At 47.6% G+C, this 16,723-nt stretch overlaps 1 protein-coding gene across 11 annotated transcripts in view; it reads left to right on the forward strand.

Moving 5' to 3' along the window:
* Positions 1 to 16,723, forward strand: part of Nedd4l (NEDD4 like E3 ubiquitin protein ligase) — a 312,978-nt gene that overhangs the window by 284,274 nt on the left and 11,981 nt on the right. For all 11 annotated transcript variants that reach the window (XM_047526345.1, XM_047526346.1, XM_047526347.1 and 8 more), the window contains 6 exons: positions 897 to 1,018; positions 2,825 to 2,895; positions 4,833 to 4,928; positions 12,425 to 12,498; positions 14,523 to 14,583; positions 16,014 to 16,073. In XM_047526345.1, the coding sequence (XP_047382301.1) occupies positions 897 to 1,018; positions 2,825 to 2,895; positions 4,833 to 4,928; positions 12,425 to 12,498; positions 14,523 to 14,583; positions 16,014 to 16,073 (484 nt within the window). The remainder of the gene's footprint in view (positions 1 to 896; positions 1,019 to 2,824; positions 2,896 to 4,832; positions 4,929 to 12,424; positions 12,499 to 14,522; positions 14,584 to 16,013; positions 16,074 to 16,723) is intronic.

The raw sequence follows: 16,723 nt of genomic DNA on the forward strand, positions 1-16,723 counted from the left end.
CTAAGGCTGACATAAGCTCCAATAGAATAATGATGGCCCTTTCCAAGAGCCATTGAGCATTATCAGTCCTGGGCTTTTAGGGAAACATGTTCTACTGCTACTTCCTCCTGCCACCTGTCACCTGGGGGCTCATTTAGAAGACAGCCTCAGTACATCCTTCTTGGTTGATCTAGCCAAGAATTGCCCAGTGGTGATGGTGGTGGTTACTGAGTCCATGAAAAAGCACATTGTGTAAAACAGATAGAAACCATTGAAGCGGAGGGCAGGATAGGAGGCAAGATCCTCACCTCTCACCCACATTCTCCAAGATGCCCCCTGGAGGGACCTGTCTGCAGTCCAGTTTGAAAAACACTGATCCTCATCATCGTGAGACCAAAGCACAAGGACCACTGGGTCCATCTGGGTATCTGGAGGCTTGCCTTGTTGAGATATTCAGGTCTGCTCCCAGTGCCCTTGAGGGCTCTTCAGGCCAGAGTGATGGTCATATAAACCAAGTGTGGGTCCTGAAGGAAAAAAATCTCAGCCTCTGGAAGAAGTTAACCTCCATCACGGAGCCAATGCCACAGGCCCTGCCCAGCCCCTTCATGGCGTGGTCCATCTCTCTCATCTTCTCCAGATGCTTGCTGAACTTCAGGAATCCACACAGGTACACATCAGCAGTTTCTGGAGATTGACTCTGCATGGTTGCAGGTCAGCCGAAGCAGGCCTCAGTGGCTGGGCAGGCACAGGGCTCCCTGGATGCTAAGTCACTGCCTCTCGAGCGCACCTTTTCCCACTCGGTGCAGGACATTTGCACACGCTGAATGAATGACAAGTGGCAAAGAAAATTCAGTTTCCTGTATTTCTTTTTAAAAAATTATGTTTGGGCCTCACTGCTCTCTTTTCTTCCCCCAAAGGGACAACTACACACTTCAGATCAATCCCAATTCAGGCCTCTGTAACGAAGATCATTTGTCCTATTTCACTTTTATCGGAAGAGTTGCTGGCCTGGCAGTATTTCACGGGAAACTCCTAGACGGTAAGTTATTAAGAAAGCTGGAAGTCCTAAAAATAGGGCCATGCTGTTCATGCGGTTCTGTTTTGGGTATCTTTCACATCCCAGATTACAAGTAAAAGCTTCACCATTTCTCATTAATGCAGTGAATAATTTTTATATGTCACCCATAATAGGGATCTTTCTCCCGGTGTCATCTTGGGCACTGAAGACAAAGTGTCTCCATACAGCTTAAAAATTATTTTTTAACTGAAGTGCAAAGCACAGAACATTCTGTACTTATACAACTTGAATGTTTGCCAGACTAAGTTTTCTTTGGTGAGAGCTAGATTTGGTGACAGATGGAAAAGCTAATTGAAAAGTTAATTAAAATGATCTAATCCATCAATATCCTGCCATTGTTCCATTTGTCCCCAGAATTATTTTTTAATGTGAAAGGACTAAATAATTTCAAAGTAATATTATTACCCCAGAGCCCCTACTGAGACAGATGACACAAAATAACTTCATCCTACTTAGATATGTAAATCACAGGAGAATTTCAAAATACCTTAGAGACATTAGAGGTCAGACCCCCTGCCTGGCTTTGGCTTGTCATACAAGGTTTCATTTCAAAAGTGCTCATAAGAGGCCACTGCAGAAATCATCGGTAGGGAAAAATCACTAGAAGTTTTTTTTTTAAGAACTCAGGTGTGGAATGGTTGAAAATGAAAGACGGTAAGACTAGAGATTGACATTTCAGTTACTGTCAAGAGAGCTGTTTCCAGGGGAATCATGCTAATTGTATTCCAATAAATAATTGATATATCCTATAATATATTTATACTGTTAATTGCTAGCTAATTTTGATCCTGACCTCAGCGAATACCTATTTTAGTGAGGAAAATTTTTAAAAAATATCGCAATGATAGATTTTGGGCAAGTGGGAGTGACAACTTATGTCAGGAACTGCCACAGTGTCCACAGACGTGCCTGATCATCGGGGCTTCCGTGTCTTAAAATGCATGTGTCTGTCAGCAGAGCATACTCTACACATCTGTCTACTGCCCCTGCCGTGGGCTTTGTCCTTTAATCTGACCAAAGTACCCTGGAGTCTGCAGTCCTAGGTCCGTGCCACAGCAGGGCACACTGGCCTGTCCTGCAGGCACTGGGGTGTGGGTGAAGCAAGGACGGGCCGGGGCCACTCGGCGGGGGGCATGTGATGCTCCTTCCTTGGTGCAGGTTCCTGCTGGGGCATGTCCCCGTGGTGGCGAGTCACCCCCTCTGCCGCGGCTTCCCTGAGGCCCCTGCCCTACTGTAGGGAATAGCGTGCGGACCCAGCTTCCTCACTTCTCGGGTTTTCTTCCGTCACTGCCTGAGCAATAGCACTGAAAGACGTGGGGTTTTCCTGGCTTTTCGGTGACTTTCCGCTGCTCCCAGGGAGCAGCCCTTCCCTCCAGCCCCACACAGGCTGTAACTGCCCAGCCCCTTCTCTGGCCTGTCCCCCCTGGGACACCATGCCTTTCCACCCTGACCAACAGCTGACGTGCCCCGTTGGTTCCTCTGTCATGTGCCTCATTTGCATGCACCCTCCTGCTTGACTTGGGGCTCACTGGTGGCCCCTAGAAGCTCTTCCAGCCCTCTCTTACACCACGGCTGTGGGGACACCGACTTCTTCCTCTCGCCCGCCTTCCCAGGCCCTCCTCTGCTGGCTCCTGGTTACTCTAGAGGCCCCTGATTATTCTGTCCTGGTCCCACTCACCTTGAAAGCAGGTTAATCTTTTATTTCATGCTCTGGTGTACAGCAGCATCAAGGACTTAAAACTAAACTCAGTTTTTGCCGTATTTTAGGTTTCTTCATTCGACCATTTTATAAGATGATGTTGGGAAAGCAGATAACTCTGAATGACATGGAATCTGTGGTGAGTAAACGCAGACCATCATGCCAGCCAAATCAGGGCCTTGTGGACAAGGGTTGGAGACGGTGTACAAAGTCACAGTGATTGCTACGGGTGTTGTCGTTCAGTGTGAGCAACAGGGAACAGTTAGTTGTTAGAAATTAACTGATCTCCCTACTTTTTATAATAATCAAATCCCTGTTCACTCTCGTGGAGTCGTGGTACTTATGGTATGTGCACCAAAATCCCAGTTACCCCTGTTTACTCGGCAAGGACTTGTGGGAACAAATTACATCTAGGGGGCATCTGGAGGCCTCACTGTAGCCCGGCTTCCGTCCTCTAGCACTGAATGCCTAGAGAGTCCTCCTCTGTCACCTGTCCTCACAAACATGGCAGCGGCAGGGCCAGAACTAGAGGAGGAGCATGCAGTCATGGTTGCAGTGGGGATGAGTGCCCACCACAGAAGGGAGAGGCAGGGCAAGTGCTGGAGAGCAGTCCTCCAGGGGCCGGTCTGATTTTACTGGGACCGGTCATGTTGGAATGGAAAGGACTTTCTACGGAGCCAAAGCCGACTTTGTTTTCAAAGTATACTCATGCTTCTGTTTTTCTTTCAATTTACCTGCACCCCACTTTCTATCTCTGGAATGTACGGGTGTTTGTCCACGTGCCAACACAGGCGCAGGGCCACTGGGACCCCTCTTTGTCCATGTAGGATATTTGCAGCTTTGCCTGAGTTAGAAATTCTGCCTTCCTTAGTATTTTTTTTTTTAATTACTCTTTTTTATTTATTTCTTCATTTTAGTTGTCAATGGAGCTTATTTATTTATTTATTTATATACCATGCTGAGAATCAAACCCAGTGCCTCACACATGCTAGGCATGTGCTCTACCACTGAGCCACAACCCCAGCCCCTTTTTTTTCTTTAGTTATTGACCTTCTTCTGTCTCACTGGTGGTCATAGCAACTGTCCTTCTTGCTTCTTGGTACATGAGCTGTGTCCTCAGTGCTAACAAGCACTGAACAGCTGCCTCTGTTTCCACAGTAGGAAAGGAGAGGTTGACCACAGTGCCTTAGCCCCTGCCACACACTGTCAGGACTGGGCTGGGATCACAGCCTAGTTCCATCTCACTCTTTCAGCCTTCACCTTTGTTTATGATTTCACCTTTTATTGTTGTTGTATAAGGAAGAAGTGAGGAGCATAGAAACTGTTCTTAAAGTCTAATTTTAGACCCTCAGTGACAGTATTTTAGATGCAGAATGCTTGTTATCTTGGCCTTTTCAGAGCCTGATGTGTCCCCAGCAGTAGAGACCCTGGGCCTGAGCAGAGAGGAGTTGCTGACCTGGGACTCCTACTCTGAGTTCTGAAACCAGAGCAGCCTTCCGTTTTGCTTAAGTTAACTTGCAGAGACCCATGAAAGCTCAGAGAAGTGCAGAGCCCATAACACTGGTGTTAGGTAGAAGCATCTCTGTCCTTCCCACCTTCCTCCGTTTTCACTCTCGAAAGCTGGGGAGCGTATGGCTGCGAGCATGTTGAGTTCTGCAGACCTGGGCAGTCTGGCTGTTCCGACCACACTCTGGCCTCTACTCACCTCACAGAGGACAGGAGTCAACTGCAAACCCCTGTTGACATTTAGAGTTTTGTTTACCTTTTAAGTTAAAGAGGAAAGGTGTGGGCTGGGGTTGTGGCTCAGTGGTAGAGCGCTTGCCTAGCACATGTGAGGCACCGGGTTCAATTCTCAGCCCTGCATAAATAAATACAGGCATTGTGTCCATCTACAACTGAAAATCCTTTTTTAAAAAAGGAAGTGGGGAGGTGGGTTGGGATGGGGCAGGCACCGTCACATTGGTGAATAGTGTAAATTCTTGAGCATTCTGCATGGGGTTAAATTAAAAGGACTTAAATGGAGTCAAATGAGCTTGTTTGGTTTTTAATGCTGTACTTCCTGTGCCATTTCTGCAGGATAGTGAATACTACAACTCTTTGAAATGGATCTTAGAAAACGATCCAACTGAACTGGACCTCATGTTCTGCATTGATGAAGAGAACTTTGGGCAGGTATGGGGGGTGACGCCAGGAGCCCTTTGCTGTCAGAGAACCTTGTCTCTTTCACAGGCTGTAACCCTACTTTGCTGGGCAGTAAAGAAGGGCCACCAGGAGTCAGGTGTTAATTATCACCTCGTTGTAGCAGCATGTGCCTGTCGTACTGGGAAGACAAGTCCTGGTTATGGCCCCTTCTCTCGCCCGACAAGGTTACAGATACTCAAGGGGCTTCGGCATGAGCCAGCCCTGCCTCTCCTCCAAAGCCAATCCTTGATTTTAAAATGTAGGTATTTCAGTAATAGTGTGATCGGTTACTGAGAGATGGGGGCCCATGGCCGAGGTCAAGTGGTATCTCTCTGCTTCGTAGTTCTGTTGTCATGCCGGCATTTGTCTTGTTGGCTCAGGTCTGTCTTCTGTTCCTTCTTGCTGTGCTCCCACACTGCCACTCAGTCCGGATTCATCATAAAAGTCACTTTAAAAGACAAAGCTGCTAGCTTGGGGTTTCCATCCCATCCTGGGGCCTGGGGGGAGTGTTCGTGTTAAACCTGAGAGCTTTGGCTTGGTTGTTCTCCAGTAATGACGCGTCACAGTGTCACCGGCTCCCGCTCCTGACCTCTCACAAAACCCAGAGCTATTTCCCATCTCCAGGACCAACACTGCATGGCCTTGAAATTAATTAGGTCACAGAGCCCTTTTTAAGGGTTGCCATATGGAAAACAAAATAGATTTATTTCTTATTGCTTCGTAGATTCTAGAAAGTGAACTAACTCCACATCACTTCTTTTTTTTTAAGCTGTCCCTATGTAAGAGTCTTAACTGCCAGTATTCAAGACCAGCCTCAGCAACTTAGCAAGGCCCTAAGTACCTAGTGAGACCTTGGCTCAAATGAAAAGGGCTGCGGATATGACTCAGTGCTTAGGCACCCCTGGAGTCAATCCCCAGTTCCGCCCACCCCCGAAAAAAATAGCATATAGATGATTATCCTAGATTGCTGTGTATCTTTTCATTTTTAACACCTGAAGGCGATGGTAGAACCAGAGACAAATGAGTCTTGCATGTCACATGCAACAAGTGCCTCCTTGTATATTCACTTAGAGAAAACACACAAACCAGCTTCCATAGCAGAGTTCAGAAAACTGTTAGCAGTGCCAGTGGTCGAAGTAAAGGAACTGGGAAACCTCCTTTAGTGGTAGTTGAATATAACTATTTCTATTTAATAAGTGAAAACCAAACGCAGGATGTTTGGGTTTTGAAGTAGACTTGTGATAGAGATTCTGTTTATCATCGTAGTCGATGCTAATTGTTCACTATAAACCATTAAGCCGCCACCTTAAATGCTGTGGGTTCTCTGACCTTGAGTAGAATCAGGGAGTAAATGTGATCAGCACAGACCTGGGAGATGACTAGGTGCTCAATTTGTCAAATTATCGCCTTCCCCCTTCAGAGAGCTAACCTGACGAGCAAGGGCCAGTGTACCCACTTTCCATTCCAGGCAGGAATTCAGAGTGAATTAGGCTGCGGTGTTGATCTCTTTTCTCCTCTTCAACCCACATGGAGCCCTGTTCATGGCACCTCCCAAATATGCCTCACCCCCCATCTCTTCCCCCACCAAGGCCAAGTCCAAGCTGCTCTCTCCCCGTAGACTCCCTGCTGGTCTCTCCATATCTACTTTGGCCTCGTAATGGTGCAGTGGTCTTTCCAGAATGTAAAAATGATCTCGCCGTTTCTCTGCCAGAAACCTTCAGGGCTTTCCCGGTGGCCTCGAGGTAAAGCTCTGGTCTGCCCTTTGTCCCACGAGGCCCTGCCTGGGTGGCCTGCTGCTCCTCCAAAGGATCACCTAGACCTGGCCCTGGCCTCAGCTCCACCTGCCCCAGGACTTGTGCGTGCTCTTCCTCCTGCTGGGAGCAAGCTCCTTCCCACTCTCAGGGCAGACATCCCTGCCTCTGGAAAGCTAGCCCTTGACCCCAGGCCACGTACTTCAGAGGATCTTCCCCGTCGCCCTAAGGGGATGCACCATGGTGGACTCACGTTTCTTTGAGTGTGTGTGTAGCATCTGTCTCTGCCAGGCTCCTTCTTGGTGACGGCAGCAGCCTGTGTTGCACACTTGCCACCAGCTTGGTGCCTGGCACGTGGTCGACACTCACGTGTCGGCTGTTAAAACAACTTCAGGCACTGGCAGGCTCTCTGTCCAAGCCTCTGGCCTCTCCCTGCCCTCTGCAGAACTGTTGGCCAGGCACTGCAGTTGATTCCAACACAAGAGGGGACAGTGCCCTGCAGATGCCGAAAGAGAGTCCTGTTCTCAGTGGGATAGAGGGAGCGCGGTCGCCATGGTGCAGCAGACGCACAGTCAGCTTTGCACAGCTATTCCCTCTCTTGTCTCACAATTAGAAGTATCAGACCAGGAAGTTGGTAGTTGTTGATCCCTGTAACAGCCGCAGCTGGTGTCATAGTTGTGCAGGTTGATTTCCTTCTGGCTGGGGAGAACCTGGAGCTGCTGGTTTCTAGGGCCTACTGTGAGTGTTGCCTCTGGAGAACTTCCAGTGTCGGAGTGGTTGTCAGACACGAAGCAAGAAGGCCAGCCGTGCACCCATGACTCAGACGTGCACATATACACACCCTGGAGCTGGGCCCAGTAGCGTGGAACAGAAGTGCTTTCTCGCATACCAGGCAAAGCAGATCCAAAGTGGTGGTTGGAGAGGCTGTGGGGTCTGGGCCTTCCAGAAGCTGTGCAGGAGGCAGGGGCCAGCAGTTCCTCCGCTGCCTGTCAGGTGAAGGTGTGCTTTCTCAACTGGGCGATCACCCCAAATGCTCTTTGGAGACTGAGGCAGAAGGATTGCCAGTTCAAGGCAAGACCCTGTCTCAAAATAAAATTTAAAAAGGGTTGGGGATGTATGGTAGAGTACTTGCCTAGCCAAGCAGGTGCGAGGCCCTGGGCTCACTCCCCAGCACTACACACACACGCGCGTGCACACACACACACACACACACAAGCAGGGGGCGAAGAATACAGCTCGTCTTGGACACTACAAGGGCTCATGGCCACCCCAGGGTGTGTAGCACATAGCACAGGTGTACCTTGGATCACTTACTAGGATGTCATGGAGGTAGGCAAGTCATCCAGGTGAGGACTGTGTTGAAGAACAGGTTGAGAACACTGGGTTGGGGGAAGGGTGTGAAAAGGTCAAACTCACAATGCGAGGTGGAGGGCGGGGAGGGCAGAGCCAGGAAGACCCAGACCAGGAATCTAGAGTGGTGCTGTTAGCGCAAGGCCAGTCAAGGGACAGACAGATGGCAGCTGAGGAAACTTGAAGTTAGGCAAGAGGTGACGCAGAAGCCTCAGTACTGTCTGTACAAGGCCTTACTGTCACTGGGGGAGCCGGGGACGGCAAGGTAGCCATAGCCATAGGGCTCTGACTGCCCGAGGCTGTGTCCTGCAGGGACGTGCACACCAGCAGGGAGCCAGGTCTAGCGCTCAGCACCCAGGAATGGAGTCTTAGAAGCACACAGCCTTCGCTCTGCCCAGGTCCAGCAAGCTCAGTAGGATCCAGAGTTTCTCAGCTAAGGGGGTATCTACTTCTGTGAAGGTCACATATCTCCTCGTTTTTTCCTCTGATCTTTGGTATCGTTTTTATTTTTTGTGGTCACTGAGGATTGAACTCAGGTTTGTACCTGCTAGGCAAGTGCTCTACCATGTATCCCCAACACTTTTTATATTTTATTTTTATTTTTAGACAGAGACTCACCAAGTTGCTGAGGCTGGTCTCAAACTTGTGATCCTTCTGCCTCAGCCTCCCAAGTAGCTGGGATTATAGGTGTGCACCATCAGTCTTAGCTCTTCTGATCTTTATAAGGAAGAGAAAGAAATTTATGGTCAGGCCACTAGAATGAGAAAAAGGAAAAAAAATAAGTTTTCTGCTTGCAGGTTTTCCACAAGCACTTATTGAGCACCTCCTGAGTGCCAGGCATCATGTTAGTGTCTTTGTATTGGGTTCTTCAAGAGAAACCAATACAGACCCAAGAAAATGGCGATGCTGGCCAGAAAACCAGTGTCGGGTGGAAGTGTGTATTTGGCATAGTGGGGAGATAGACAAGGTCAACAGCAATCAGCCCCACAGAGGAGGGCAGGAAGGCTGCTCTCCCAGGAAGCGTCCTCCTCCTGGTGATGCAGAGCTCTGCCCACGCCACCTGTCAAGGGGAGGCATCACGAGGAGCCCTTTGCCTCCCTTGGCCTCTCTCACCTCAGCCTCAGCACCAAGCCGCCTGTGACCCTAATCCTGCAGCTCGTGTGCACAGGAGCACCTGCAGCGCAGAGAGGGCATTTCGTCCTTCCCGCCCATGACAGTGACAGCTGACATGAGGACGCGTGGAGCGTGCGGGAGGTGGAGGCTGCAGTCAGACGCCGAATGGGAGCGTGAGGGGCTGTGGGCCAAGGAGCTGAGCTCCAGGCTCATGGGAACTCGGACCCTCGCCCCGTCTCTCCCACTGAGCCTCACCCTCAACCAGAAGAGGTGGTGTTGGCACCTGCCCCACGGAGTGCAGGCATCTAGCTGCACCTGGGACGGGGGACGCACTCTGAGATTTTGCCCCTATTGGTTGAAAATCTAGGATCCGAACGGTGGTCTTCACTCCCACTGAAATGCTGTCTTCAAAGAACCCAGGGAAGGTGGGAAGTCAGCACCAGGGACGGTGTGACCTGAGAAGCCCGTGCAGGGACCTGGGGGCCTCGCTCCTCGCAGAGTGCCTTAGTGTGGGGACTGGCAAACCGCCCTTCCCAGACCGTCCCAAAGACCCCTCGCCACCAGCACAATCAACTCTGCCGCTGATGGCCACCAGACTATTGCCTGTGGCCACGTTATTTAGCATCGATAGTCTTGATTTTTTTTCTTTTCACAATTTTATCAGTTTGATCAAAAAGTGATGATCTCTATAAAAATGTCTATACGATAAATACATAAAATTACTTATCTCCATTATCTCAAAAAAAATTGATGTGTATCTAAAATTTTTATGTGTATCTTCCAGAATTATTCTCTGTAAGCACAGAGATGTAAGGGTTTTGTTGTTGTTGTTGTTCATTTTTATGGAAGTGAAATTGTACTGTGTCTGTAGTGTTCAACAGAGTATATCACAGGTAGCTTTCCATGTCAGTAAATACTAATCCATGTCGTATTAGTGGCTACACTTTCCATAGTTTAGATGTAGCATATATTTTTTAAATTTTTTATATGTTAATAGGCCTTTATTTTATTCATTTGTTTATATGTGGTGCTAGAATCGAACCCAGTGCCTCACACATGCTAGGCAAGTGCTCTACCACTGAGCCACAACTCCAGCCCGGAGATTTACCATATATTTTTAACCATGTCCTGTTGGTAGGCAGTTAGTCTATATCAGTATTTACTATATAAACATATAATGCTGGAATATTCATGCAAGCTCTGTAATGCTGGAATATGCATTTATATACTTGATTAATTTTCCCCCTTGAAATAAATTCCAGAAAAGTATTTATTAGGAGGAGAATATATATAAATAAATCTTGTTGCCTACTGCCAAATTACGTCACAAAAGTATTGGCCCAGTTGGACTCTGCCAGCAGTGTAGAGAGCACTGTTTCCCCACACTCAGCAGCTCGGGCTCCTCTTAGGGACATGACATCATTGGTCAGTTTTCAGCAGTTGAGTTCCTTTCTGACCTGGGCTAAGGGGCAGTCAAATGTGGGATGAGGAGTTTGACCCCAGGAAGTTGCCTGCAGTGAACTGGAGTGGAGATGAAGAAGCAGTGCCCATTCCTGGGTCATGCACAGGAGGCTGCTTGGGAGGCAGCAGAAGTGTTCCCCTGCACCCCTAATCTGGATGACCCTCTCATTCAGTAGCACTCTGGAATTCACAACTCCAGAGGCCACCTGGGGGCCCCTGTAAGCAGAGCAAGGGAAGGATGAGCCCTAGAAGAAGTATAGCACAGGGATTGTGGGTGTTACTTGTACTTCCTGCCTGGACTGTTCCAGAGCTGGGGAAGAGTCTGCCTCGGGAGAGCTGAGCTGCCCTGAAAGCCTGCCGTGTGTCAAGAGGTGGGCCAGTAGTGCGGGTTGGATAGAAAACCCACATTCCTGAAGGGAACAACAGGGCAACCTTAAAGGAGGACTAAATGGAGAAAAAAGAAAAACCAATATGGCGCTTGTTGAAAATGAGTGCAGAAGGTATAAATGAACACTGTCCACAGATCTAAAAATAAAGACTAAGAGCTGGGAGTGTTCTCTAGGAAATAGCCCCACACCATTGAAAACTTGACATCCTCCACAGGTCAGGAGCTGGAGGACAGCAGCAGGAAGGGAGAGGGGGCCATGGGAAGGGTTGGAGGAAAACTAAACAGGGTTAGAATCCATATTGGGGCAGAAGTCAAATGGACTGTAGAAAATGGAATTCAGTCGTGTGGTGGAAAAGTGAGAGCCCTTCCCAGATGCAGAGGAAAAAGGACCCAGATGGATGATGGATGTGATTGAGGAAGCCACCCCAGTGTAAACAGGAGGGAAAATGGAGACAGAAAAGGTTGGGAGACAAGACTAGGTGTGTGGGGTAGGGTGGGTAGATGGCTGGAGCAACTCTGCTGGGGCCAAGGTCCAGATCACACTGGAGTCCTGTCCCTCACTGTGGCTAGAACTCAGATACTTCATTCCCCCAGGCTTGATTGACTCTGTAATACAACTGGGTGGGTGGAGAAAGAGACTCCCGGGGATCCCCCAGAAATACCCATGTGGCTGTCTTTTAGCAGGGGAGTTGTGGGGGGAATTTTTTTTGCCCTATTTGTTTGAAAATTTCTCCAGTGAGAATCAACATTTCATTATTAAGTGGAAGGCCTCTCTCTTTCCTGTCATGCTAAGTCTTACATCATATGTACTGATATTAAGCCAGGGCTGGGTCAAAGCCCAGCAGAAAGGAGATGGCTTGGTGTCAACAGCTTTGTTCCTTGATGTTCCAGGGTTGCTATGAGGGAGAGTGCCGTGGGGCAGAGAGCAGCCAGAAGTATCCCAGTGCAAATAACTCTGCAGCCCGACTTTCCAAGCTGCTTTTTTTCCTGTGTTTTGCCTCTTTGAAAGAAATTCCATGCATCCTTTTTCGTGACTATAAAATTTAATTTCTAGAAACAAATAGAATGCATTAGAATTTGGATCTCTGTGGTTTTGATGCATATATTTTGTTCTTTTTTCTGTTCAACATAATTAATTTCTCAATTAATGGATAGCAGCTGAATAATGTTGCTCTTCTCTATTGTTGCTAATGTATGAAGGATAATTAAAACCATAAAATAATTTGCCATTAATGATAACATCTTTAAATGTGTAACAGCTCAACAGTTTCAAAGCCTCATTAGACATTCTCATACACACGGAGCGCATTTGCTGGGAAATATTTTGGAATACATTTTTCTTATCTCCCTTTTATAGAAAGATATTACTTAACACACAAAATAACTTCACGATGGTGATGGTTGTTTTTTCTTTGTAATTACAGACGTACCAAGTGGATTTGAAACCCAATGGGTCGGAAATAATGGTAACAAATGAAAACAAAAGGGAATATATTGAGTACGTATGCACATATTTACAAATATTTCTATTAATAAATTGGACAACATAGTTGGTTGATGTCCCCTGCCAAAACAGCTCATGTGTGTTCAGATGGTCGTTGGTCAGTTTTCAGCAATGTGAGCTCGTTTTTGACCTGGGCTGGTGGGAAGTTGAATATGGGATGGAGATTTTGTCTTGTCTTGTGACTTCAGTGAGCTGTTCTTGCAAAGGGCAGAGCATGAAGAAAGGGTGTACATTATTGAGTGATATGACAAATATCTTTTTTTTTTTGGTAGTATACGGGTATCATCTAAAATTTAGAATTGCAACAATGAAAAACAGTGTCAAGAACTAGTTGGGTAAAATAACTACTAGAGATAAAATATTTTCTCTCTCGATTTCTTTTTCAAAATAAAAACTTAGGAAAATAGAGTGGGTAGGAAGAATTCAACATGCATAAGCATAGTGATTTGCTTCTAATATTTGTGACTTTCTTAGCCCAATCTCACTCTCATTTGGTGGAACAATGTTAAATTCTCTTGGGAGTCTAGCTCTTAAGCAGTCCTAGGTCATCTGTACCAGCAGAAGGTCTTTTGGTTGGGTGTATCACATTTTCATTTTGGGTATCACTGTATGATTCAAACACACCGTTCTGGGCTCTTCCAAGGATCACCGGGCTGCCCGGTGCAGGGATGAAGTCAGTGCAGCAGCGTTTGGTTCTGGGGCCCCGCTTCCTGCCGTCTGTGGGTCACAGAAGTGACCTGAGCTTGTTCGTGTGCAGCACTCCCATTTCTACAAGCTGGTGCCCTCCATTCTTCTCACCTGAAGTCGATCAGGGGGCTGGGATTGAAAGAGTTGGCAGAGGGTCTCAGCATGTTTTGGTTTGATCTGAAAAGCAAACCCGTGCTTCCTGATTAGGAATAAATAATGTCACTGTCTCTGCTAGGAGACCCTGAGAGCAGAACTATCCCACAACAGGCTTCTCTACTCTGAAGATGAAAGCTCATTGTGCTTGATAAATAGAAGTAAGATACTATAGCTCTTCCCTGTCCACACTAATGGGCACACTTGTTCTGATCTTGGACAGTTTTAGCAGGTGACACCTGACAGACACCATTACCTTCCTTTGGAAAGTACAGATGGTGAACAGTTTTTTTAAATGCTCCAGCCCAGGACACTGAGGTCCGAAGTTTGAGGAGTGGTGTGTGAAATATGTTGTGCATCACTTGTCACAGTTAATTATTTCAGGGTTCAAATTTGGTGAGAGCCAGGGCTAGGCCAGGGTTTCAGCTAGCTTCACTGAAAAAAAGTACGACTGAAGTCTAACTGCTCCCTGGCCCTGGACTCTGGTGCTGGAAGTGTGGTTTGGGCTGGTGGTTGCAGCCCATTCCTGTCAGCAGTGACTAAGCACGGGGAGTATGCAGGCTGCTCCTCGGGGGCCCTTGCCATGGTGCCACCTCAAAAGTGAGAGCCCTGGGTGAGGACAAAATGTCTTTGATGAAATCCAGAGTGGATTTGCCTTGTGATCAGTTCTACCCCGAACGCTGTCACAGGGAAAATAGTTTCAGTAAAAGCAGTTACTTTGAGAGTCTTCTGTTCATCCTCCAAATTTTGACCTCAGGGCCTTGGTGCACATGATAACGTACTCCCTCTGCAGATGTACACACCTAGTTATCCATGTGGGTGTGTGGATGCATGTGTATTGCACACACATGCCTGTGTGTTCATGCCTCATGATCTTCTTTCCCTTCTTCACATATCACTTTTGCTTTGATCAAGTGAGGTTCGCTGGGGGTGGGTGGGGTGGGGGTCAGTGAGGCTTTGGAAATCCTCGGTGAGGTTTTACATTCCTCACAGATGTCGAAGTGCTTCTTGAACAAATTCCTGCATCAACAGTGGGTGCACGGCAGCAGACCCCTTTGGCTCACTGTTGCAGGGGTTTCTCTCCCTTCCTCTGCCTGAGGAACAGCAGTCCCCACTGTGACAGAGCAGTGAGCACTGGCTCTGGGGAGACCGCTGAGCTGTGCCCTTCTCTCCCGCAGCTTGGTCATCCAGTGGAGATTTGTGAACAGGGTCCAGAAGCAAATGAACGCCTTCCTGGAGGTGAGTCCCGGTGGAGGGAGGGTGGCGGGCCTCCCACAGGTATGCTGGAGCTGACCGTGCACTGGGAGGGTGGGCCCGTGCCAGGAAGGCCACCCTCCCCGCCTCACACCTTGACCAGCTCCAGCATGATCGTATTCACTGGCGTGCTGCCATTTTTTTTTATAAGTGTTCTCTTGCTTTGCTTCTCTGAATTTTCAGTTTGTCTTAACTGTGCTTCAAAAGGACTTTTTACGCACTCGAGCTAGAGACATCCTGAAGTTTCAGGTGGCACCCCTGAGAAGGCTGCCTACTGCTGTGATGCCAGGGTCTGAGGAGTCTGAGGACTTGGGCTGTTTCCCTGTGACAGTGTTCAGGGCAGAACTGATCACACACGCAGGGCAGTTTCCCCTCAGGCCGTCCCTCCCTGGGACATTGCATTCTCCTTCATTGGCTGTGCCCTTCTTCACAGCTGTCTTAAAATTCCTCGCAGATGCTCTCCTCTTCGGGTTCATGGAGAGCACGCCTCCGTCCATGGGGTCTTATCTTGTACCAGCCACCTGTGCCCACTTTCACCTCCCAGATCCAAGCGCTTCATGCTGGGGTTGCTACCAGACCCCTGCTGAGGACCCCGAGCAGAAGGCGAAGGGTTCCTCACTTTAAAAAGTATTTCACGTTGACCAAAAGTGAAATGCTTTTTAAATCTGATGGTGAGTGTTGGCTGTTTAAAAGACAGCAGGAGGAAGTCCGCCCCCAGTGATTTCCAGGGAACTGGTGCCGAGCTCTGGGTGGTGGAGCTTTTGAGCTGACCCCTTGCTCAGTACCTGCTCAGCGGAAGAAAGTCCTCACTGGGCAGAACCCAAAAATTCAGGGCTCGAGGGACAAACCGTGAGGACAGTCTTGACAGAGGTACATTTCAGACTTTATTTAGATCAGGAAACAGATTCCAGGGCCCCACCCTGCAGTCTTCCCTTCAGGCTCAGCTTCTGCCCAGTACTGAGAGGCTGGTGTGGCATCACGCCACTGCTCAGTGAGAGCCTGGTCTGCCATCCCCGTCTCTTCTATACTGTGCACACCACCTCCTCTGTGCTTCCTCTCTCTGCCTTCACGTTATTGCCAATGTGTCCCCTGCATGTTTGTGACTTGTACACACCAGGTCACAACAGTGTGTCATAAATGGCTTTTGGAATTCACCTGCCTGCAATATCCCATGTCATCATAGGGTTTTAAATATTAACTACCTGAACCTTCTAGACTGTGATTAAAAAAAAAAAAAAATTTTTTTTTGTATTGTGACTTTGCAGTTTTTACTGGAACCTATGGTTAACTAGAATACAAATCATTAGTAAAGAATGCATTTTACTTGAACAGCTAAAAAAGCTTATTTTTTTCTGTAAAATTTGTCCTTTTCAAGGAAAAAAAAGTGTTTAATGTGATTTTTTTTTTCCTTTCAGGGATTCACAGAATTGCTTCCTATTGATTTGATTAAAATTTTTGATGAAAATGAGCTGGAGGTTTGTATTACAAACATTTTATGAAAAATAATTTTTAAATAGAATCATTACAGATAATATTTTAATATTCCTTATACTGTCCTACTGTTTTGTGTCTCATTATCTGATATGGGACTAATGCATAGAAAAAGTCATCAACCATAGAGCCCTTGCCCATGAGAGGGCAGTTGTGGAATGTCCCCGCTGAGCTGGATTGGGTTCATGGCACCAGATGAGGAAAATTGGTTTGTAGCAGTACCCTGCCTGAGAGAGCAGGCTGGCCCAGTATCCCTACTGCCTCCCGGTCTCCACCATGGCAATAAATGGGGAACTTGAGCACAGACTGGCTGTGAGCATCTCTTGGGGTCTGTAAACAGCCTTCTCCTTGAACTTGAAGTGGTTTGAATGGACTAAGGAAAAACAGCAAAATATTCTGATGATTGTCCATCTTCGATTCTTGATGTGAGAGAGGGCAAGTTGAAAACCAAAGGAGCATCTTGCCCTTTGTTGTTGAAAGAAACAGGAGAAGGAAGAAAGGCCGTGTCTGTTGCCAGGCTGGTGATAGCAGTTGCTTGTTGTCCACACTACACCAGTGGACTGGCTTTCTGTACCTTCACCTTAAAGTAGAGACCTCCAGATTAATGGTGTCATAGAAACTATGCACTACAAGC

Source organism: Sciurus carolinensis, chromosome 15, assembly GCF_902686445.1.
Source record: "Sciurus carolinensis chromosome 15, mSciCar1.2, whole genome shotgun sequence".
In the NCBI taxonomy this organism is placed as follows: domain Eukaryota; kingdom Metazoa; phylum Chordata; class Mammalia; order Rodentia; family Sciuridae; genus Sciurus; species Sciurus carolinensis.